The 25,652-nt window shown below is 41.7% G+C and overlaps 1 protein-coding gene across 1 annotated transcript in view; it reads right to left on the reverse strand.

The window, feature by feature from the left end:
• Positions 1–1,897: 1,897 nt before the first annotated feature.
• The window catches only part of LOC119424076 (C-Jun-amino-terminal kinase-interacting protein 4), a 128,745-nt gene continuing 104,990 nt past the window's right edge, over positions 1,898–25,652 (reverse strand). The window contains exons 14-15 of the mRNA XM_037691547.1: positions 2,100–2,182; positions 1,898–1,982 (exon numbers count right to left, since the gene is read on the reverse strand). Coding sequence (XP_037547475.1) covers positions 1,898–1,982; positions 2,100–2,182 — 168 coding nt within the window. The remainder of the gene's footprint in view (positions 1,983–2,099; positions 2,183–25,652) is intronic.

Here is a 25,652-nt window from a genome sequence, read left to right on the forward strand (position 1 = left end):
GGAGTCTCATCTTCGACTGAAAGTTCCAGGAAGACTGGAAAGCCTCGAAGACTGGAAAAGACTGAATAGTTCCAAGAAGTGTTGCCTTTTAAAGGGTATCCACTTCCTGTCACTTGGTACTTCCTGATTGGTTGAAAAAACCAGCAGGGGTGTAGTTTTAGTGATGTCAGAGGGTTATTAGAAGTCAGGAGACAGTAGAAATGTTTTAAGAACTGTTAGTACAGACAGATAAATATTTTGAAGAAATGAGAGAATGCAGGTGCCAGCCAGTTCTTTTTTACTGTCTGAGAGTTTTAAAACAAGGCACTTCGTTCTCATAACTTGTCTCTGACTTTCACCCTCAAATCCACTACTCCTCATTCAGACAGAAGACTAAATGCACACTTACTTCGTAAATAGACATTTAACTGTATGATCAAAGTCTAATGAGGTTTAATAATCATTAATACTGTTTCACAGTTGATTTAAATGAGTGGTTTACTTCAACATTTAGAAATGGTATGAACTAAACACACTTTTTATTATCAATATATTGTAAAATAGTTAATGATAATATAAAAAAGAAGAGTGTTCTTTCAATTGATTAATTCAGGATACAATTAAATAGTCTCTTGTTAAGATAATTTGTATTTCTGGATTCAAATCAATGAAATAACAGTTCCTGTCCCCTGAAGGTCTTCAGAGACAGATTGATGTCGGAGGTCTAGTTCACTACAAAAGTCATCGCAAGTAACTGCAGAGACCTCCATGTTGGCAGACTGAGGCACGGTTAAAATGGTGTTAATGGTGCTGAAAAGAACACATGGATTGTGGCTGTTGGAGGCGATGATGTGGGAGAAATATTTGTTTTTTCTGACTTAACGGTGGCCTGATAGTCTGTGTAACATGTTTTTAGCATAATAAAAGAAACATGAAGTTTGTCCTTCTTCCATTTACGTTCGGCTTTCCTACATTGACATCTGGTTGCTCGGGTGATCTCATTCAACCAAGGGTGTCGAGTGCACTTCGGATGCCTGATTTTTAATGGGGCAACTAGGTCTAGCACCTTAGCACATGTCTCTTGATGTGCAATGACTAGCTCATGGGTGTTGATGTAAGCAGAAGATTCAGTAACTGAGACAGAGTTTTTAGTAAAAGCAGAGGAAAAGAGCACAGCAGTGGAAGGGTTAAATATGCAACAAGGCCTGGCTGGAGTGGGAGGGGATTTGGACTTGTTGACAAAAGAAATGTTGAAAGAAATGGGTTTGTGTTTTGAGAAAACAGCATCCCCAATTTCTAAATCAGAAACAGATAAACCATTGGTTAACACTAAATCCAGTGTGTGGCCATGCTTGTGAGTTGGTAATGCAACGTTCTGTACAAAGTTCAGAGACTGGATCAGATCTAGAAAGTCCTGAGTCAGCGGCTTTCCAGGGCAACAGACGTGTATATTGAAATCCCCCACAATTAAGACCCGATCATATATGAGCAAGATCCTAGTTAAAAAGGTCAGAGAGTTCATGAAATCCTTATTATATTTGGGTGACCTGTATAATACAGCATAAAAAAACAGGATTTGAATGGCCCACCTCAAAACACAGCAGTTCAAAGCTCAAAAAATTAGTTGGTATCAGTTTGCAGCTCCAAAGTTTTAAAAAATAGTCAATAACCCACTACCGTTACCTGATATTCTTCGAGCATTAAAATAAGAACAGTCCAGTTGTAAAATTTCCGACAGGGCCATGAACTCACCACAGGAGAGCCACATCTCAGTCACGCAGAGGAAGTCCAGTCCAGTGGAGGAGGAAAAAGTAATTCAAGATGAACGTTTTATTGGCCAGAGATTTGGTGTTTATCAGGGCAATCCTTGTAGGAATCACAGCAGCAAAAGTTGTCCATGAAGTTAAGACGAGCGGTCTCAGATTTGTGGAGATCGACCGGTGACTCCAACGATTGGAAGCACAGCCAAGGCCAACAGGTCTGCTGTGGAAGCCTGACTCGACCTGCGAAATTGGGAAGGACTCATGTGGATCAGCTCAGCGCCAGGACAAGTGATTTAAGATGTGGTCATCAGTTGAAGAGGAAGAAGCAGCGACAGCACGACAGGCTTTGATTCTCACAAGCCGGCCGGCCCGTTTTCCACGGTGCCTGGAGCGATGTCTTCGAGTGGGCAGGATACCAAGGTGGAGGCAAACAGGGACATCTTCAAGCAGAGATGGGGGTCCAAGGGGGGTTACAGAGTTATGATCATTATGATCAAACAAGGCTAGACTGGTGGCAAATAGTTGGAGATGTAAGAGTTGATGATGTCCATAAACCAGTAGTGAGCGGATGTTGTAGATGAAAAATGACAAAAACAGAAAAACGCAATCACAGCAGACAGAGGTAAACGGCAGGCCACGTACAGTGGCGTCATCTTCCCCTGCCGAGTGTTTAATATGGAGTGGACATTGATAACAACATATTTTTTCACTGAGGTCCAATCAAAGGCAGTATATATGCCAAGAAACTGTAGCAGTTTTCAAAGAGTAAACTATCAGCTGTCACTTTTCTAACTGCTAACTATGCTAGCAAGCCTTTCTCTGATAGCAATTTTTTTTTTAAAAATAATGCATGGTAAAGACAGCAACTCTGTAGTGAACTTAACCTGATGTCAAAACTGACCAGATGGATAGAAACTGTCATTTCATTGATTTGAATCCAGAAATACAGTTTGACCCATCCTGAGACTTTCTTTCTTGAATTAATCAAGTAGAAATGACAATTCTCTATGATCATTACTATTTTACAAATGTTTTGATAATCAAATTGTGTTAGTTCAAACAATATTTACAGGTTGAAGAGAACTACTCATTTTTATCTACTTAAACAGCAGTAATGATTTTTATTCCTCATTCAAAGAAGAAATCAGGGTAATATGCATTTCTTGATTTTTCTGTCTTCAATGAGCAAGTTGTAAGTGTGTTAAAGTTCAGGTTTCGGTCAACTAAGAAGTTTACTGAAAAGAAATGTCATGTTTAACTTTTACAGCAAGATACTGAGTAGAGACTCCACGAAGTCTGGTTTTCTCCAATAATCTTTCTGTCTGTTTTAAACAATCTTAATCTCTATCCTTGACTTTCCATAACACCTTACATCACAAACCACACCTCTGTTCTGGTCCATCCACGAATCAGAAAGCTCTCAAATGAACCGGAAGTCGAACCCATTTAAATGTGGCAACTTCCCAGTTCTAAAGAGTTAAGTCGAGACGAGACGAAAAGAGCTTGAAAGAGTGGGAGACGCGAAGAGTTCAGAGTTCTTGGATGCAAACGCAGGCATTCAGGATGCTTCTATTAGAATCAAGCTGATCCAGAGACGATGTTGGGAATTATAACTTCTGTTTGGATAACCTCACACGACTCCTAAGGGTTTTTAGCTGTCCTCACGGAGACGCTGAAAAGAGTCAAAAGGAGAACTCTACACCGACGCTGATTCTATCATCTGCAAGGTAAAAGTTCTATTTCGACCAAGCGTACCGTTGGCCAAGCTGATTTTCCAAAGAGCGTGTTGTTCTGGTACTACAGATAAATTCCCTCACACATCTCTCTGTAAGATAAATCTCCATTTTCCATCTTTAAACTCTCCTTTCTGCTAGAAAATTAATCCAGATGTTTTCATTAATGTCTGTGGTGAAGCAACGGAAAATCATGGCCTTATGGTTTTCTTGTTTGTAAAACTGATTAATTGATGTCTGCCGTTTTAGCTGAAAAGTGAAAACAATCGCCGTATTGTTCTCACTTCCTGTAAAACTATGCTGTTGTTATTTTCATATTTTGCCAAATTAATGTAAATGTTTGATGTTAAACTTTGATTCTGTAAATAAATGACCACATTCATTTTGATGGGTCAAAGATAAATAACGTCTCTCGTTACATTTCTGTTAAATTCAATGCACGCATGCTACACAGTCAGAAAAATGAAGAACCCGTTTAATGTATGAATATATCTCAGCATCTGTTCATACTACAACTCTATTGTGTCCGGAGAGCCAAGGCAAGTTAGAAAAAAATCAGTTTATCACGCAGGACTGTGACTTGCCTGTGGAACTAATTGATAAAGATAAAGCCAACAAAATAAACAAAAGGCAGAGTCTCCTGATGCATGCTCAATAATCTAAGTAGAAAAATCTAAAAAAGTTAAGTCTGGTCATCTGGACATTCAAAAAAAACAAAAACAAAGCAAAACAACAAAAACAAAAAAATGTAGAAACGTTTCGTGATGTTTCGGATGAAAGACAAAACGTTTCTACATTTTTTGTTGTTGTTGTTTTGCTTTGTTTTGTTTTTTGAAAGTCCAGAGGACCAGACTTAACTTTTTTAGAAAAGGCAGAGTCCTTTAATGCCCCTTTTCCATTAGTAACGGTACAGTCCGTCTAGACTCAACTCAGCCCGGTTCCAAGGCTTTTCCATTAGTAACGGTACGTAGAACCTGCCCTTATTTTCAGGTCTCTTGGCGCTGTGGTTCTAACCCAGCTGAGTAGGTATGAAAACGTGATGTCAGAACACTGTCAGTCACTGATTGGTCGGGGCGGAGTCACTGGATCTTTCAGAAACTTTTTAAAACACTGATCCACCATTTGCAATTTCTCGGATCGGAGTAGCGGCTGTACCTATTATAAAGATGTTAAAAACAATAATGACAACACCTTGGTCTAATGCTGGCGTTTTTTGTGCTTGGTGGCCGATGACAAAATTCAGAGTGAGCTGGATGGAGCTCTGCTAGTCTACCCCGGTCCTCGCCCCTGGAGACTCGGAGCCAGTCGTCATCTTACCATACCATACCATACCATACCAATTTATCTCTAAAGCACTTAAAATACAACAAGCAGCCGTATGAAGTGCTGTACAAAATTAAAAACAAACAAAAAACAGTAAAACAACAAAAACACCTAAATATATATATATTAAAAAATATTCAGAACATAATAAGTAAAAGAATACAACATTAAGACACAGATGCTAACTCACTCTAGGTTAAAAGCCAATAAAAAAAATGTGTTTTTAAACGAGTTTTAAAAACAGAGATTGACGGGGCCTGCCTGACCTCCAGCTGATTCCACAATGTAGGAGCCAGAGCTGAAAAGGCTCTGGCTCCTCTGGATTTATAAAAGGTTTTCAGGACTGCTAAAAGCATCAGTCAGAGGATCTAAGAGCATGTGATGGTATGTAAAAGTGAAGCAGTTCAGACAAATAAGAAGGACTAAGACTGTTCAAAGACTTAAAAATAAACAATCGCACTTTAAAATGAATTCAAAACTGGACAGGAAGCCAGTGAAGGGACATCAGAACTGGAGTGATGTGCTCATGCCTGCCTGTACCAGTCAAAAGTCGTGCAGCAGCATTTTGTACCAGCTATAACCATGAGAGAAAGGCCTGGCTAACTCCTATCAACAGAGAGTTACAATAATCCAGGTATGAAGTAATAAAAGCGTGGATTACTGTCTATAAGTGGTGTCTAAAAAGGAGGGGCTTGATTTTTGACAGGCGCATCAGCTGAAAGAAAGAGGACTTAACCACATTGTTGACATGGCAGTCAAGTTTCAGGCAGGGGTCCATTTTCACTTCTAAATTTATCAAAATGGATTTTTCATATGGGGCCAAAAAGGAAAAATCCAATGTGGAGAAACTGCTAGGGCCACAGGATTTAAAGACCATAAAATCAGTCTTTTTTTCATTAAAATGGAGGAAATTAAGTGCCATCCATCCTCTAATGTCATCAAGACAGTCCAGGAGAGACTGAGTGGAGCCATTTTGTTTCAAAGGGAAGTAGACTTGACAGTCATCTGCATATAAATAAAACTGCACACCATGCTTTCTGAAAATAAAACCCAGTGGCAGAAAGTAAAGAGAAAACAAGAGAGGACCAAGAATAAAGCCCTGGGGTACCCCCCAGGGGAGGGCAGCAGAAGCAGAGGTAAAATTATCCATCATCACATTGAAACTTCTATCAGAAAGGTAGGACCTAAACCACTGCAGAGCTGAACCAGTGATGCCCACCCACTGCTCCAGTCTGGAGATGAGAATGTCATGGTCGACTGTGTCGAAAGCAGCTGTTAAATCTAAAAGCACAAGTAAAACACAGTTTCCAGAATCCAGTGCTAAAAATATGTCATTAAAAACCCTTAAAAGAGCAGATTCAGTGTTGTGGTACATTTTTAAAACAGACTGGAAGACCTCCAAAATTTTAAATTCATCCAAAAATGCCTTCAGCTGGGTGTAAACAACTTTTTCCAAAATTTTGGATATAAAGGGTAATTTGGAGATTGGCCTAAAGTTTGACAAAGAGGATGGATCAAGGGCAGGTTTTTTCAACAATGGCTGCACCACAGCATGTCTAAAACTGCTTGGTACCACACTAGACATCAAACTGCTGTTAATCACATTTAAGATAAAGGAGCCAACAGTACAAAATACCTCCTTAAGAAAATATGGAGGAACATCATCAAGGGGAGAACCCGATGATTTCATACTGGTGACAAGTTTCTTTAGATAGGAGAGGGAAATAGGCTCCAAATGATCAAAAACAGCAGGACAGGGGACCAGGATGGAAAGGTCAAGGGATGGAAAAGAGATACAAGCCCTAGTGTTAATAACCTTGTCCAAGAAGAAATGAAGAAACTTCTCACAAAGTTCTCTGGATGCTTAAAGAGGGACCGGTGTTGATTGTATTATAAAGAACATGCTGGTTGTGAGAGTTAGCAGCAATAATGTCAGAGAAATATTTTACTCTGGCTGTTTTCACAGCTCATTGATATCGACGCCAACTCTCTCTCAGTACATCAAGAGAGACTTAGAGTTTGTCCTTTCTCCACTTGCGTTCATTTCTCCTGCATTCCTGTCTAATGGCACGGGTATGGTCACTCAACCATGGGTCTGATCTTGGCTTTGATCGCCTGGTTTTAATCGGGGCCACATCATTCAATACAGTATTGCATAAAGAATCAAAATATAAGGAAAGCTCCTCAGTGCTGAGAGACAGAGAGCTGTGACTCTAAATGATTAAAGACAGTGGAGAAATGGGCAGCAGAGGACGAGTTAAAAACATGGCAGCGTTGAGCAGGAGCACAGGACTTAACAGGTTTAGAAACAGGAATAAAATCAAATAAAACAGGCATGTGGTCTGAAAACAATGCATCACCAATTTCCAAGTTAAAAATAGATAAACCATAAGATGAAACAAGGTCCAGGGTGTGTGTACGTTCATGGGTTGGGCCCTTCACTGACTGAGTGAGGCCAAAAGCATCCACTACATCGAAAAATCCTTCACCAGCAGCTTTCCAGTACAACATACCTGAATATTAAAATCTCCAAGAATTAAAATTTGCTCATATTTGGACATAAAATCACCCAAGAAATCAGAAAAGTCCCGTATGAAGTCCTTATTATACTTAGGAGGCCGGTAGATGACGGCGCACAGAAGCGAAGGAGCACAGCCCAACTCAAACATGCTCAGTTCAAAGGTAGAAAACGCAGTCGGGAGGGACAGCTACTTACTTGAAATCTTTTAAATTGTGGGCCCTGAATCTATCATATATTAAAGATTAATTTTTTGAATGGAATTATGGAAGTTAAACAACTTTTCCATGATATTCCAATTTTTTAGAAAGGGTCTGTACATATATATATATATATATATATATACACACACGCACGCACGCACGCACGCGCACACACACACACACACACCTTCAAAATAAATTCTAACCCTGTACTGAAAACAGTTTCTGTGTCTCATCGCCACCAGCTGGTGAGAGGCCGGTGACGTCAATTTGAACCCCGCCCACTGGAACGGTACTGAAAGCATAATGGAAACACAACCTGTACCGTACCGAGTAGAGTAGAGCCGTGCTGTACCAGTACTACAGGTACTAATGGAAAAGGGGCACAAGTTATATTTGTTAGCACTAGGGGCGGTTGTGGCTGAGTGGTTAGAGCAGTCGTCCTCCAATGCGAGAGTTGGGGGTTCGAATCCACCAGCAGTCACATGTCGAAGTCTCCCAGGGCAAGACACTGAACCCCTCATTGCCTCTGATGTGTGTCCCATCAGTGTCTGAATGTGATAAAGCAATGATTAGTCTCATTAGAATGATTTTTTTTCAATTATCTTTGTATAGATCTAGTAGAGTGCTGTATGAATGGGTAAATGAGGCACAGATTGTAGTGTAAAGCGCTTTGAATATCTTGAAATAAGATAGAAAGGCGCTATACAAGTACAGTCCATTTACCATTTACAGTCCACTAGATGAAAGTAAATGGACTGTACTTATATAGCACCTTTCTATTATGAAGACACTCAAAGCGCTTGCCGCTACAATCTGTGCCTCATTTACCCATTCATACAGCACTCTACTAGATCTATACAAAGCTAATTGGACAAATCATTCTAAAGAGACTAATCAGAGCTTTAGATCGCATTCATAGTTTCATGGGACACACATCGGAGGCAACGAGGAGTTCAGCGTCTTGCCCAGGGACACTTCGGCATGTGACTGCTGGTGGATACACCCCCCCCCCCCCCCCAACTCTTGCATTAGAGGACAACTGCTCTAACCACTCAGCCACAGCCGCCCAGTAATAACGTAAAGGACACTGCTCAGCTCCTTATTTTTTATCTGCGGGATTAACAACAGTTTTAAGATAATAGAGGCGTTTTTGATCCTGGAGTCTCTGAAAGGAAAAACATGGGGAGAGGATTTTTTATAAGCATGTGTCTGCTGTCATCAAGAGAATGAAGCTATCTGGATTAAACTTGCCAATGTCACAACAGACAAATTACTTTTAACTGGAAAACATGTTGGGCTGCTGAAAATAATCCAGGATAAAGTGAAAAAGGAAAACCCCGACCAGGATGTTATTTTTCTTCACTGCATCATCTATCAGGAATCGCTGTAAGTCATGTGTGTGTGTGTGAAACTGTCAGGTGTGAATTATAAAAAATAAAAAAGTGAAAGACAAAAATGTGTGTGTGAATTATTGTCCAGGTACTCTGCTCTGATTGGATGTGAACTGGCTGCATAAGAGTAGCTGCAGAAGGATGACGTCGCCTTCCATTCCCAACCTGCCACAGCTGACCTGCAGTCATCAACTTTAGATCCTGTAGTTGTAAAAAGTTTTGTGAGCAGTTTTGTAGAAGTAAGATGCCACTTTATTTAGACTTTTCTCCTGTTTTCCATTAGCATAGTGAGGTAAGAGACATGTGGATTGGTGAATTTTATTTTTCTTAAGAGATAATACAGTGGTTTATTTTGTCGTTGTGGCCTGGGGTCGCCTGAAGTAAGACTCCACAAAGTCAATAATTTCACTACTGTAAATAAACTCACTATTCTATCATATAATCCTGACTCCGTGGCTGCTTGAGTAGTGCAGAAGGTGGAATCGCCCATAATTAATTGCATTCCAGCAGTTGTTGTTGTGCTATAACATCACACAAACACTCAATCCATCTGTTCCTGGTCCGGCCCTTCGCTCCAATTTTAGAACCCAGTGTGGCCTGCAAGTCAAAAAGTTTGCCCACCCCTGCATGTCATTGATAGTTTAACAGAGGGTGAATTGTTCATGAGTTATTGGGTTTTAAGGGCAGATAAATCTGACAATCACTAGCATAACAATGAAACGAAAGACCGGGTTTCCTCAGGATAGACCTCAAAGGAAGCAGATACAGTGAAAACAGGAGGGGTCCAAAAATCCAGACCTGTGGAACCCTGCAGGAAAGGCAGGAGGGACTGAAGCAGATAAACTATTACCAACATTATTACAAAAACTCCTGTCTCAGATAAGAACAGAACCATTCTAATGCTGCATCTGTAATCCCAACCCAGTGTTCTTACTGCAAAAAAGGATACTGTGGTCAACAGTATCAAAAGCAGCAGTAAGGTCCAGGAGTACAAGTATTACAAGCTGCTCGACTTTTAACTGGTACACGTAGGTCTGAGCACATCACACCTGTTCTGTCCTCCCTTCACTGGCTTCCTGTGCGATCCAGAATCGACTTCAAGATTCTCCTCCTGACATATAAGTGCCTAAATGGCCTCGCACCCCTCTACCTCTCCGAGCTCCTGGAACCATATGTTCCGTCTCGGGCCCTGAGATCATCGGACCAGCTTCTTTTGGTCGTTCCAAAATCACGCCTGAAGCTCCGAGGGGATCGAGCTTTTTCAGTCAGAGGTCCCAACCTGTGGAACAACCTGCCCCTCAACATCAGGCAGGCCTCCTCCCTCCTGATGTTCAAATCCCTCCTTAAAACGCACCTGTTTGCTCTGGCGTTTAATACTGTATGAGTTAGTTTATTTTGTTCTGTGTACCTCATTTTAAATTCTGTTGTTTTATGATTGACGTTTATTTTTACTGCTTGTTTTTCCTTAGTGTGATCATTAGTGTGTGTTATTGCTCCAGTAATTTTAATTCTGTATGATGTTTTTGTTTTGCTGCCTATGTTTTGCTACATTTCTGTTAAGCACTTTGATAACAGTTGATCTGTTTTAAATTGTGCTCTACAAATAAAGATGACTTGACTTGACTTGACAAACTGACCAGAATCATTTGCTACAAAAATATCATTACAAACCCTTACTAAAGCTGTTTCGGTGCTGTGTAATTGTTTAAAACCAGACTGAAAGATCTCAAAAAGTCTCTTCTCATTCAAAAACTCTTTTAATTGAATAAAAAATATTTATTATTTTTTATTGACAATAAAAGTGTTAACAAAAGTGCAAAGACAATAACAGCATTATAAAAACAAAATGAACAAGCCAATGCCAGAGGGTTATAAAGCGAACACAAATAGAACAAAGTGTATATACATACATACATACATTAAAAATATAAAATAAAATTAAGTCACAAAAATGTTGAATTGGGTACACATATCAGTTGTTTTAATGGCTTTACTATTGTTTGAATACTGAAGAGTTCTAATATATTGTTTGAATTCCTCTTTAAAGACCAAGAAACAAGGTTTCTGATTTGAGAATTTAGATTGATGTATATGATATTTTGCAACTAATAAAATTAGGTTGATAATATAATAATGGTTTGTTTTATTAGTGGGATAAGAGAAGAATCCAAACAATACATCTACATAAGTAAGGGAAAAGTTAAAAAGGATACTTTGGGAAATAAAAGTGCAAATATCTTGCCAGAAAGTACAAAAGAAAGGACATGATCAGAAAAAATGACAGAGATCTTCTTCACAGAGTTGCAGATGTCATGTTCATGTCAATGTCCTTTTTGTATCGTTGAAGAAAAGACTCGCAGGGATAAAAATGATGGATAATCTTAAAGGATACTTCTTTGATCTTACTGATAACCAAATATTTAGATGGAAGACACCAGATTTTTTTTCAGTTCAGGTTTGATGCAAGGTTATTCCAATAAGAGACAACATTTGGAACAGAGACCATGTCCTTCTGGAATAAGGCACGAATATCACGTTTGTTTTTTGTCTTTTTAGTGGAAAAACAGATTTGACCAATACTAGAGTCAGCAGGGTTCAAACTTAGTGGAGTCACTAAAAGAAGTTCTAGAGGATTTAAGAAGCATTATAACACCAGACGGGATAGCGTCAAAAACAAACGCATATTGCTTTGGTGGTATAGGAATGCCAAATTTGTTTAGAAGTTCAGAATAAGACATTAGAACACCATTAGGATTAAATAGCTGCTGAACTAAGATTCCATGTTCAAACCAATTTTCCAAGAATAAAGATTTACGTTTGAACAAAATGTCTCCATTGTTCCAATATAATATTGATGGGGTGAGAAACTGTGCTTATAAATTAAAGACCAGGAAAGAGGCATTTGTTTTTGGAAATTAGAAAGCTTTATGGGGAGATTTTCAATGTTGTAGTTGCAAAGAAGAACAAAGTTAAGGCCACCACGTTTTGAGAATAAATAATTAGATATAAAATTCCAGATTGAGGAGGGATTTTTAAGAAACTGTTTGATCCAATTTATTTTGAATGTATTGTTTAAAGTTGAAAAATCAAGAAAATTTAGGCCACCATGTTCGTATGAGTTCATCAAGACTGATTTTCTGATATAATGCATCCTATTTTTCCATGCAGATCTATACAGCATTTTATCAATTTTATCACTTGTCTGTTTGTTTACAGAAAGAGACAAAGCTGGATAAGTTAAACGGGAGATGCCTTCTGCTTTAGTTAACAAAATTCTTCCTCTAATTGACAAATCTCTTTGAAGCCAAGAATTCAGGTTTTTTTGTACATTACTTATAATGGGGTCAAAGTTCAGAGCACATCTAGTGTTTTGATCCTTGTTGATCGTTATGCCAAGATAGGTGACAGAGTTTTTAACAGGAATATTATGGATGGAGGATGTGTTACAATTTTTTAGGGCTAATAGTTCACATTTATTAATATTAAGGAAGAGTCCAGAGGTTCTAGAAAATTTCTCAACTATAGTAATGGCTAAAGAAACCTGAGAAGCTTCTTTTAAAAATAAAGTGGTATCGTCGGCTAGTTAACTAATTATAATCTATTTTTCAGTAATAGTGATACCTTTGAGATGGTTGAGTTTGATGACATCTGACAGTAACGTGAGTGCAGATCAAGAAGAGGTACGGGGAGACTGGGCAAACTGGTCTGACACCTCGCTTTAGGTCAAATCAGGGAGATGTACCTGTACAAAGTTTGATAGAACAATTAGCATTTTTTGTACATGGTTTTGATTGCTGCACAAAAGTATGGGCCAAAACCAAATTTATTTAATGTTTGAAAAATAAAGTTGTGTTCAATGGTGTCAAAAGCTTTATGGAAATGTAGAAATAATATAAGGCTGTCATCATCACACAAATCTGCATATTCAATAAGATCTAGCACTAGCCTGATGTTGTTAGCTATATGTCTGTGTCATAAAACCATTTTGAGTTTCATCAATTATAAAACTAAGAACGCTTTTCATCCTCATTGCAAAGATACAAGCTAGTATTTTATAGTCATTGTTAAGAAGGCAGATCAGACGCAAATTATTAGTCAGAAGTGGGTCTTTTTTAGGTTTTGGGATCAAAGTCAAAAGGCCTTGACATAGAGTGGGAGGAAGAGTTTGGTTATCAATGCAGTGTAAGAATAGCTATAGGATAGTCGAACCTTGGATTCAGGAGCAGTGCGGTTTTCGTCCTGGCCGTGGAACACTGGACCAGCTCTACACTCTCAGCAGCGTCCTGGAGGGTGCGTGGGAGTTTGCCCAATCGGTCTACATGTGCTTTGTGGACTTGGAGAAGGCGTTCGACCACGTCCCTCGGGGAACCCTGTGGGGGATACTCTGGGAGTATGGGGTACCGGGCCCTTTGATACGGGCTGTTAGGGCCCTGTATGACCGGTATCAGAGCCTGGTCCGCATCGCCGGCAGTAAGTCGGGCTTGTTCCCGGTGAGAGTTGGACTCCGCCAAGGTTGCCCTTTGTCACCGATTCTGTTCATAACTTTTATGGACAGAATTTCTAGGCGCAGCCAAGGTGTTGAAGGGATCCGTTTTGGTGGCCTTAGGATTGTGTCTCTGCTTTTTGCAGATGATGTGGTCTTATTGGCTTCATCAAATCGTGATCTACAGCTTTCGCTGGAGCGGTTCGCAGCCAAATGCGACGCGGCCGGGATGAAGATCAGTTCCTCCAAATCCGAGGCCATGGTCTTGAGCCAGAAAAGGGTAGAGTGCCCTCTCTGGGTCAGGGAGGAGGTCCTACCCCAAGTGGAGGAGTTCAAGTATCTTGGGGTCTTGTTCACGAATGAGGGAAAAATGGAGCGCGAGATCGATAGGCGGATAGGTGCAGCGTCTGCAGTGAAGCAGGCGCTGTACAGGTCTGTCGTGGTGAAGAGAGAGCTGAGTCAAAAGGCGAAGCTCTCAATTTACCGATCGATCTACGTTCCCACTCTCATCTATGGTCACGAGCTTTGGGTTGTGACCGAAAGAATGAGATCTCGGATACAAGCGGCCGAAATGAGTTTTCTCCGCAGGGTGTCTGGGCTCTCCCTTAGAGATAGGGTGAGAAGCTCGATCATCCGGGAGGGACTCAGAGTAGAGCCGCTGCTTCTCCACGTCGAGAGGAGCCAGGTGAGGTGGCTTGGGTATCTGTTTAGGATGCCTCCTGGACGCATCCCTGGTGAGGTGTTCCGGACACGTCCCACCGGAAGGAGGCCCAGAGGAAGACCCAGGACACGCTGGAGGGACTGTGTTTCTCGGCTGGCCTGGGAACGCCTCGGGATTCCCCCGGAAGGGCTGGCCCAAGTGGCTAGGGAGAGGGAAGTCTGGGCCTCCCTACTTAGGCTGCTACCCCCGCGACCCGACCCCGGATAAGCGGAAGAAAATGGATGGATGTAAGAATAGCCGATGAAGGAAGGGGGCAAGTTGTTCTGCAAAGGCGATGTAGAACTCAGACATTAGGCCATCAACTCCTGGAGATTTATTAAGTTTTAGGTGTTTGATGGCAGATAGAACTTCGGCAGGAGATAGAGGAGCATCACATACATTCCTTTGGTCATCAGTGATTGGTTTAGTTTCAGTAAGATGTGTAAAAAAAATTTCAGATTCAGATTTAATGTATTGTGATTCAAACAACTCACTGTAAAAAGTGGAGCAATACTTTGCTATTCTTTGGGGATCATCAGTGACAACCTTGTTAATGTTAAGTTTTTGAATTCAGTGTTTCCCCTACCATTATACAGGCGGGGTGCCCCACCCCATCAACAGAACTGAGCATCCCGCCTACCAAACTGAACTTGCCCCTCCCACCCCCACCCAGCACTGACATATCACTAAGCTAGCGGCGCAAAATACAGGCTCTCTAGCTAAAAAGCCAAAGGCAGTACTCACATTGCCTCTTCCATCATGTTGAACGCCCCCCGCCCCCGCTCAAAAACTGTTAGTACAAGCTGCGCTCAGACATGTCTCTGTCTCCCCCATCAGCAAAAATCATGGATGAGATGAGCACCCCGCCATGGCAAGCCAACTACGGGAAGCACTGGAATTGAATTTAATTTACTACGGGTCCTTTCTAATTGAAAGAAATACACAGTGTTTTGTTCCCCTTCTTCCAGCCATTTCCTTCTTGATCTCACTAAAGCCCCCTTTGCTTTCATCCTGTATATCTCATTTAATTTATTTTGCTGTAAGGCTAAATCCTTTATGTCATTTTCAGATTAATTTTCAGGTAAGATTTGAGTGATTTCAGTTATCCTAGATATTATGTTTGCTTCTTCATCTTTCCTGGATTTGGCTAGTGAGGCACCAAACTCTCTAAAAAAATGTTGTAACTTCAAATTTGAGGGGTTTCCAATTTCTAGAGAAATTATTATTGATTAAGGCTTTGCTCCAGAAATAGTTTATTAGTAATTTGATTTGATCAATTACTAGTTCATTTTTTAGTTTAGGATTTTTAAGTTTCCAATAAGAACTTCTGAATGTGGGAATAATGTTAGGACCGAATGAGACAATCACTGATATTGCTTTATGAACTGTTAATGGTGTTGTTAATATATTGGGAGTAATGTTATTCTTTTTTAAGCAATCAGAAATTAACCGGTAATATATGCAAGACATTAACGAGCAAGGGTGTAAGACCATGTATAATATCTAGAGACAGGATTTTTTTTCCCTCCATATATCTATGAGATTATTTTTTTGTATAAAAGAGGACAAGTTAACAGAAAAAGCATTATTAACCCTCAGAGGCCATCTATCTAAGGAACCATCCAAAGCAATGTTGAAATCTCCACCCATTAAAAGTAGAGCATTTGGGTATTTTGATAACCTGTGTAGGAAGCTAGATTCTAATCCATCAAATAAGAAATCATTTTCAGGTTTTGAATTATAACCATGTACATTGGCAAGAAAGACAAAATTGTTGTTGACATTCAGAATTAAAATTATGTAAAGACCATTAGGGTCACATTCTGAGTGTAGGATAGAACCATTAAAGTTGTTTTACAAAATAGTAACCCCTGCTGATCTTTCTGAGCCGTGTGAAACCATATACCGTTTCCCCATCGAGTCTTACAAAAGGAGGCATCATTTACTACAGTATGTGACTCTTAAAAAATCAAAAATCAGATTTCTGTTGTTTTGCAAATAAAAACAAAGCTTTACGTTTAACATTTTCTCTTAACCCCCTGGTATAAGGCAAAAATTGAGAGGGACAATGTGAGATAAGTGAACACAGAAAACAATCCCCAGACCTCGAATGCTGAAATTTGAACCATGAGAAGAAGGATGCTGGCATAAAATGATTAAGTATATCAGATACTAATACTTAGAAGAAGCTTGTAATTTAAAACAGTATTTTCATTCAACCTTTATTTAGACAGGTAAATCCCACTGAGCCTCGAGGACTCATTTACAAGAGACCTGATTTCAACAAAGAAAGATGACAACAATGGACAACAGCAACAAGAGATGTATGAAGGCAGCAGACCAAGAAGTGATTTAAAAAAGAAAATGTTCCAGTGAGAGAGTCTAATCACAGCTAGTTATGAATCTTAGTGCACCATGATAGACAGCATCCAACATCTGCAGGGTTCTTGTAGGAGCGTTCATGTAAATAATGTCACTGTAATCAATTGAGGGAAGGAAAGTCACAGAAACAAGGTGTTTTCTAGCATTCAGGGTTAGACAGGATCTGTTTCTGAAAAAGAAACCCAGTTTAACTTTTAGTTTCTTTACCAAGTTTTCCACATGGAGCTTAAAAGAGAGATGCAAGTCGACCAAGATACCCAAATATTTATAGGGATCAACAAACTCAATGGGGACACCATTTGAGGATGAGATCAGAGGAAGAACTGCTGGGACCAACTTCCTATTTGAAAAAAGCATCCCTTTGGTTTTTTCGGCATTTAGGACAAGTTTGAGGTGAAACAAATCAGTCTGGATGTAGTTAAATGCAGATTTCAGAAGCTGGAAAGCCTTAGCAACTGTTTTAGCTCGACAATAAACAACTGTGTCATCAGCATAGAAATGTATGGATGCATTAGGGATGTTTTTACCTACATTATGTATGTAGATTGTAAAGAGGGTGGGTCCTAAGACAGAGCCTTGTGGTACACCATTGTTGACTGTTAAATAACTGGAGGAAGTACCATTATGTTGAACACATTGCCTCCGGTCTGAGAGACAGTTAGAGAACCAACCAATGGTGTGATCTGAGAAACCAATTTCTGATAGCTTATGACACAAGATGTTATGATCCACAGTGTCAAAAGCTTTAAACAGGTCTAAGAAAAGTGCAGCACAATAATCCTTAGCATCCAGTGCTTCATCAACATCATTAAGAACTTTCAGTGAAGCAGTGGTTGTGCTGCGTTGTTTCCTGAAACCAGATTGATGTGGAGGTAAGATGTTAAATGAGTCCAGGTAATTTTTGATTTGAGAATTTATCAGTTTTTCTAGAACCTTGGCTAAAATGCAGAGTTTAGAGATTGTCCGATAGTTGTTCAGTGAGGTGGGGTCTCCTCCCTTCAGCAAAGGTAAAACAAAGGCAGTTTTCCAAGTGTCTGGAATGGAGTATTGTCTCATGGAGAGATTGAAGATGTGGGTCACAGGGACTGTGATGATATGAGCGGCCAGCCTTAAGAAATAAGGTGGAAGTTCATCTGGACCTGCAGATTTTTTAGGATCAAGATCTTTTAACAGTTTATTAACCTCACTGACTGAGAATGGAGAAAAAGAGAAGCTGTGATTAACTGAGGATTGACTTGTAGGAGGGATTTGATTTGTAGAAGTTTGGTTATTAAGTGAAGTGGCTGATTTTCCATTAGTAACTGTGTCAAATAAAGAACTAGAAGCAACAAAATGTTTGTTGAAACAGTTCAGGATCTCGTGCTTATTTGACACAGGAACAGAGTTAATGAGAAGTTGTGATGGGAGGTCAGATGATTGGGGGGTGCCTGAGAGAGATTTGATGGTTTTTGCAGAATCTGTTGGGGTCATTAAATTTTTGGAGGTCTGAGATAAGAAACAGTTACGTTTTGCAGCTTTGATGGCAGTTAAGCATTTATTCCTCATCTGCCGAAAACTCAACCAATCAGTGTCTGAGCCAGAATTTCTTGCTGTGGCCCAAAGATGATCTCTCCTGTGCAGGAGATCAGCTAGCTCTGGAGTAAACCAGAGGCTGTCTCGTCCCTTTATTCTGAACTGACGAAAAGGAGCATGTTTGTTCACAAAATAAATTAAACTATTATGAAAATAGGCAGCACGGTGGCGCAACTGGTAGAGCTGCTGCCTCTCAGCGAGAAGGTCCTTGGTTCAAACCCCGGTCTAGGGGCTTTCTGGGTGGAGTTTGCATGTTCTCTCCGTGCATGCGTGGGTTTTCTCTGGGTGCTCCGGTTTCCTCCCACAGACCAAAAACATGCATGTTAGGCTGATTGGTAACTCTAAATTGTCCCTAGGTGTGAGTGAGAGAGTGAATGGTTGTTTGTCTCGTTTGTCTCTATGTGGCCCTGTGATGGACTTGCAACCCGTCCAGGGTGTACCCCGCCCCTCGCACAGTGATTGCTGGACATGGGCACCAGTGACCCCCGTGACCCAAAATGGAATAAACGGGTAAAGATAATGGATGGATGGATTATGAAAATAGTTCCAAGTGGAGTTCACGTCATCAATTAATAGAATACGATGCCAGTCAAAGGGAGACAGATCCCAGAGGAATGACTGTTCACAAAAACGTTTCAGATCCCTTTTTTGAATTAATCTGGGCTTAGAAAGTGGAAGTTTAATATCTCTCAGAGTCGCTGTCACACAATGATCACTCAAAATGACAGGGAATTTGTGAGGCATATTTGTTAGAAACAGGTCTAAGATGGAGGACTTTTCAGGACGATTTTTGTTTAGTCTAGTGGGGGAGTCGATCAGTTGGGTTAGATTGAGAGACAGGCAACATTCCTTGAATTTATCACAGAGGAGGGTCGATTTATCCCAGTCAATGTTGAGGTCTCCTGCCAAAAAGATTTCTTTGAATTTTAAATTACTAAGGAATTCCATCAGGGAGGGCAGAGCCTCAGGTGTTGCTGAGGGAGGACGATAACAACCCACTACAGATAAAATCTGGCCTCCATTCAAAGTGACGTTTACAGCTAAGGCATCAAACTGGTTAGGAATTGATTTAGAAGACACAAGACTAGCCACCAGAGAATCTCTAATGTAAATAATGACTCCACTCCCCCTTTTTTGACGATCACAGCGGTAGATGTTAAATCCATTGATTACCAGGTCGTTTTCTGTACAGATTTGTTGAGCCAGGTTTCAGAGATCAAGATTACATCTGCCCCAGAAGAACTGATCAGAATTTTCAAGGCATCAAGTTTTTTCAGAAGGCTGCGTGCGTTTACATGCAGAAAATGAAGTCCTGACATGTTTTTAAAGTCATTTGGTGTGCTGTAATTAGTGGGGGGTCCAGGGTTGGGCTGAATCCCTGAGAGCAGTAACAACATTATTATCAGACACTTTCTTGAGTTTTTTGTGACTGATATGTAATTACAGGAGTTAGTAGTGTGACACTTAGCCCCCATAATCGAACCATGAGAAACATTAATAAAGGCGCGATCATTCAGAACCCAAAAACAGTGAAAGTTGCAGTGATGGGCAGATCCAGGTGTATTAACAAGATTCAGTGACTCCAGATAGTCCGAGATATGAAAATAATGACAATAATATGAATGTCTAAAAAAGTTAAATCTGGTCCTCTGGACATTCAAAAAAACACAAAACAAAGCAAAACAACAAAAAATGTAGAAACGTTTCGTCTCTCGTCTGAGAGACTTCTTCAGTCTGAGGCGCTGTATTCAGCTCAGTCTCTTAAATAGCACCTTCTCAGAGTGGATCAACCAGTTTTGCTGCTGACAACCAAAACCAGCTGATCACATGCTCAAGAAGGACCATCAGCCTAACAATTGATCATTAGCACACTGATGGCTGTGTACTATTCACAGAGGGCTGAGTGATACTAGCAATCACAGCATTGTAAGAGGGGGACAATTGAACACGTAGGCCTCCACCCCTGTTTAATGATGGACGGTTTCTTTTCACAAAGATGGCCTCCTTTACTCCTCTCTCAAACCATCGCTCCTCTCTATCCAGGATGTGCACATCTTCATCCCTGAAAGAGTGACCGCTGGCCTGGAGATGAGTGTAGACCCCAGAGTCCTGGCCTGATGATGTTGATCTTCTGTGCTGGGCCATCCTTTTGGCCAGTGGCTGTTTTGTTTCCCCGATGTAAGACTGATCACAGCCCTACTGACACTGAACAGCATACACAACATTACTCTGTTTGTGCCGGGGGACTGGATCTTTGGGATGAACCAGTCTTTGCCGTAATGTATTTTTGGGTTTAAAAGCCACTGGGACGTTATGTTTAGAAAATAAACGTCTCAGTTTCTCTGAGACTTCCTCAACATATGGAATGACCACTGGTCTGGGTCTGGGTTCCTCCTTTTCACCTGTTGGCTGACTGGAGTCCTGTTTGGGTTTCTTCTCTGCTTTTAGGAAGGCCCAGTTAGGATATCCACATTGCTCTATTTAAGAGACTGAGCTGAAAACAGCACCTCAGACTGAAGAAGTCTCTCGGACGAGAGACGAAACGTTTCTACATTTTTTGTTGTTTTGCTTTGTTTTGGGTTTTTTTGAATGTCCAGAGGACCAGATTTAACTTTTTTAGATTTTTCTACCTGGATTATTGAGCATGCATCAGGAAATAATATGAATGGTGCACTGACAGATACTTTTGTGTCTCCATCAAGGATTTTAGTTCTGCAGCGGCAGAGCTTAAATGGGGGGTTCCGCAGGTGTCCATCCTGGGTCCCATCCTATTCTCTTTATACCTGCTGCCACTTTGTGCTATTTTCTGGAAACACAACATACCCTTTCATTTCTACACTGATGACTGTCAAATTTTCTTCCCCCAAGACACAATGGTACATGCTCTATTCAACCTCTGCTCGACTGCCTGGCTGACACCAGGGACTGGATAGCTTTAAATTTCTTAAGTTTCAATGAAAAGAAGTCTGAAGTCATGTTGTTCCATCCCAATGACACGATCACAAACCACTGCATCGACCTCTCCGCTCTAACCCTGTCAGAAAAACAAAGAGTCAATAATCTGGGCGTGATAATGGACCCTTCCCTGAAACTTAATCATGTAAACATGATTGTTAAATCATGTTTCTTCCATCTGAGGCGGCTGTCTAAACTGAAGCCCATATTGTCCAAAAATAACCTGGAGACAGTAATACATGCATGCATTACATTTAGGCTTGATTACTGCAATTCGCTCCTGTTTGGTATCAGTTAAACCTCCATTGCACGACTACAACTGGTCCAGAATGCAGCAGCCCAATTTTTAACCAGTACAGGCAAAAGAGAGCACATTACACCAGTTTTGGCCTCCCTGCACTGGCTACCGGTTCACCTTTGAATCCAGTTCATAATACTCATGTATGTCTACAAATCGCTGAACAGTGTCGCCCCCCCCCATCTCTCTGATCTGCTACAGCTTTATGTCCCACCACGCCCCCTGAGGTCAGCGGACCAGTTGCTCCTCACAGTTCCAGGAACTCGTCTTAAGCGCAGAGGTGTCAGGGCCTTCTCTGTAGCAGGACCAAGACTTTGGAACGAGTAACCTCTGCTTGTCAGACAGGCCCGCTCCCTCTCGGTTTTCAAGTCCCGTTTAAAAACCCACTACTATTCAGTAGCATTCAACACCAGATGATCTGTGTTTTGAACCTGTATGCTCCACACTGGTTAGTCGTCATTATCTGCATCATTTTTATGTCTATATTTTGATTTACTTCATTTTGTATATTGCTTTGTGTGTTACCTGTTGTTCTGTCTGTACAGCACTTTGGTTGGCCGTGTTGCTATTTTAAGTGCTCTATAAATAAAATGGTATGGTATAGTATAAAACATCACAAATCAAATGGGCAAACAAATCCGACGAGGTGGCCCAACTGCAGTTTGAGTTGGGCTGAGGGGGGCTCCGGCCCCCCTGCGAAGATGGATGGATGTTCCCATGGGAAACAGAAGCTGGGTCCAGAATCAACAGGCAGAAACAGATCTTTTTAGCAAATAACAGAGCGAGCTGCCAGAAAATCCTCCTGAAGTGAAAGGCATGGTCCTAGCTTGTTTCAGGTCAACAGGGGTCAACAACGTGATCCGTAATAAAAATAATTATTATCCAGGTGAGTTTGGATGGAGGCCTGCAACAACTCCGATGCAAACTCCGAACTTCTCTCGAGCAACACACAGCGCTGCTCCTCCACTTCTCTGTACATCACCCCCGCACCCGATAGTATGAGAGGCACCCCCAGTAAAAACTACGAGACTGACCTGAGAGGCTGAGGCTGAAGTCGTCACTGGTCCGGTCCGGTTCTGCTCCAGTCTGGCTCCGGTGCACCACAGCTCGAGAGACGAAAAGGCTGAAGTTGTCCCTGGCCCGGTTCTGATCCGGTCCGGTTCTGGCGGCGCTTCAAAGCATCGGAGCGTCTCCTCCAGGCGAAAACAGCGATTCCACAGAGGTGGACAGTCCTTCGTTAAAAGTAACGGGCTGCTCACTGAAGCTGAGACTGGCTCTGTTGAAGACCAAGTCCCCCACAGCCAACTCGGTTCGGTTCTGGTCCAGTTCGGGGGACACAGGTACACTTCCCCCACACCAATGAAGACACCACGAGGGCCAGTCCAGCAGAAAACCAGCGAAATACCACCCAGCGATTCTTGTCGGGAACTAGGTAGAACCACAAAGGTTCAGATGAGAAGTTTGTTGAGAAGTTTGTTTTTGTTGGGGTCCAGAGAGAGAGAGAAAAAACACCGGACCTTCGTGCGACGACTCCCCAGCTCGAGGGGTCAGATGGCCGGCAAGGTGCGCTCAGAGTGACCGGTGGGGTGGGAGCGGCCGGTCCTGGACCAAAATATATTTTTGGACGGTCCCGTCTGGCTCTCTGAGTCACTGAACACCGAATTCGGTTGGAAGGGGGACCAACTTTAGTCCGGTTCCAAAAATGGGTCAGTTTGATGATAAAAGAGTACAGAGAAGCCAGAGGGAGCTGCCATCCATCAGCTCGCCGGAAGTGAAGTATGGGTGCATTAATAACAATAGAGAACAATAAACCCAAATTTATATAAAGAAATATGCTTAAATGCATAAGGATTGTGCTGACGCTGTACTTTTTGAGAGTAAGAGCATTTAGGAAGAGTACAAACAACCAAAATCCAATATAGAAACATGTATCAATTTACATATTTGTGTAAAATAAGATAATGTAAATATGAATAGACAAACGGTCTTTAAAAATTTGAACTTAGAAAGGAGAGTGAATATTAAATTTGTAGGTTTCTAGGTGTCCATCTGAGAATTATTTGTACACCTTATACAGTACCTAAAACCTTCATTATGAAGGGCTTGTTGTGTCCATATGGACAGGTTTAGAATTCTGTCCTAATGGGGACAGCGGTGGCCATATCTCTTTTCCTTCTATGATTACACGGACTCCAGCAAAATTTGCCTTTTTTCCTTCCTTCCTGGCTGCCTCAATTAATGGCCACAGTTTTTCCCGCAGCGCCTTGTCAGCCATGGTGAGATCCTCTGTAAATCTCAGCCTGTATTCTTTGAGAAACTTTCTACTCTTGGCCATTCTCCACACCAGGTCACGAGAAGTTCTGTTGGTGAAGCGGATGATAGCAGATGAGATGCAAGATGGCCGCGCTCAGAGCAGTTGCAGCTTCACAGGCTCCCAGTACTATCCAAGCCTTTAGAAGTTTTGATATTGACTCTGTGCCCGACTCTGCACGATTTATGCGTGTGAAGTATGGCTGAACCGAATTGATGAGAATAGGAGCGGATTTGCCACGAAATATAGCAGAAATCAGCAACAAACTCAAAACTACGCTCGGAAGAATGCAGATTTTAAAGTAATCTACCTGGAAGCTGCAACAGAGGTGTTCCAGTGGGCAGAAGAGGAAGCGCTGCTCCCGGCTTAAGAGGAGAGGATGCCGGGCGGGGGTTATGGTGAGGCTATGAGCTAATGCTAAAGCCGGAAAACTCCCAATGCCATCTCACTTTCTGTCAAACGTATGCTTGTTGGACAACAAGATAGATTTACTTCGTCTGAGAGCGAGCACCTAAGAAGAGATTAAGTGTGCGGTGCTTTGCCTCACAGAAATGTGGATTACAAGTGAAACGCCGGATACAGTCTTCCAGCTGGATGACAGACTTTTTTTTTCCGAGTAGACCGCTGCAGCAAGCTAACGGGGAAATCACGGGGAGGCGGAGTATGCATTTACGTGAGTAAAAGTTGGTGCACGAACTGTACTGTTGTAAACAGCTCATGCTCGAAGGCTTTGGAGCAAATAACAGTGAAATGTCAGCCACATTATCTACCCCGCAAGTTCACAGTGGCTTTCATCCCAGTTATTTACATTCCTTCGGACGCTAATGACGCCTTACAAGAACTTCTATGATATAATCAGCTCTTTGCAGAACAAACACCCTGAGGAGCTTTACGTGGTAGCCGGAGACTTTAATCACGTGAATCTAAAAGACGGCCTCCCAAGCTTTTATCAACGTGTGCATACCAACACGTGGAGACAACATGCAGGACCATGTTTACACAAATGTAAAAGATGCATACAAAGCCAAACCCTGCCCCCAACTAGGACTGTCAGACCACATTTCAATCTTTCTGGCTCCTGCTTACATGCCCCCCCCCCCCCCCCCGCTGAGACGTTCCAGACCGGTACAAAAGAAAGTTAAATGTTGGATCCAGGACAGTGGCCCCATACTGAGAGATTGTTTTGATCGAACAGACTGGCAGGTTTTCAGAAAAGCTGCTGAAAATGGAAGATCGCTTGATCTGGACCAATACGCATCCTCAGTTCTGGCTTACATTAGTACATGTACTGACACAGTCTCCACTATCAGATATGTTAAAAGCTAACCAAACAGAAAACCTTGGCTGAATGCAGAGATGCGCACCCTGCTGGAAGCCAGGAACACTGCCTTCAGGTCTAGAAGCTCAGAGGAGCTGAGTAAGACAAGGAAAGAGCTGGTTGCGGGTATTAAGAAGGCCAAGGCCACATATGCACAGAGGATCGAGGGTCAATTCACCTCGCAAGACCCGGGAAACATGTGGAGGGGCATTAAGTGCATAACAGGATTATAAAAGAAGGAGTGAACAATGTCCCAAAGACCCATCTCTGCCTGATGCCCTCAACAACTTCTATGCCCGCTGTGAAGACCTGAACAGACCACGCAGCACCAGATTCGCCTCAACACCAGATGAAGAGCATCTCAGCGTGACCTCAGCAGCAGTAAGGAGTACTTTCAGGAGGATTAATCCGCACAAGGCAACCGGCCCAGGCAACATCCCCGGAAAAGTGCTGAAAGAATGTGCTGATCTGCTCTGCGAGGTGCTGGCAAACATCTTTAGCACCTCACTTACACTGGAGACAGTTCCCACCTGCCTGAAGACGGCTACCATCATCCCATTTCCAAAGAGCTCTACAGTGACTGGTCTGAATAACTATCGGCTAGTGGCCCTCACCCCGATAGTCGCTAAATACTTAAAAAAAACCTGGTCATGACTCACATCAAAACAACCATCAACATCAACGAGGACCCTCATCAGTATGCATACCGCGAGAACCGAT

Source organism: Nematolebias whitei, chromosome 17 (assembly GCF_014905685.2).
Source record: "Nematolebias whitei isolate Nwh7 chromosome 17, NemWhi1, whole genome shotgun sequence".
NCBI classification, from domain to species: Eukaryota; Metazoa; Chordata; class Actinopteri; order Cyprinodontiformes; family Rivulidae; genus Nematolebias; species Nematolebias whitei.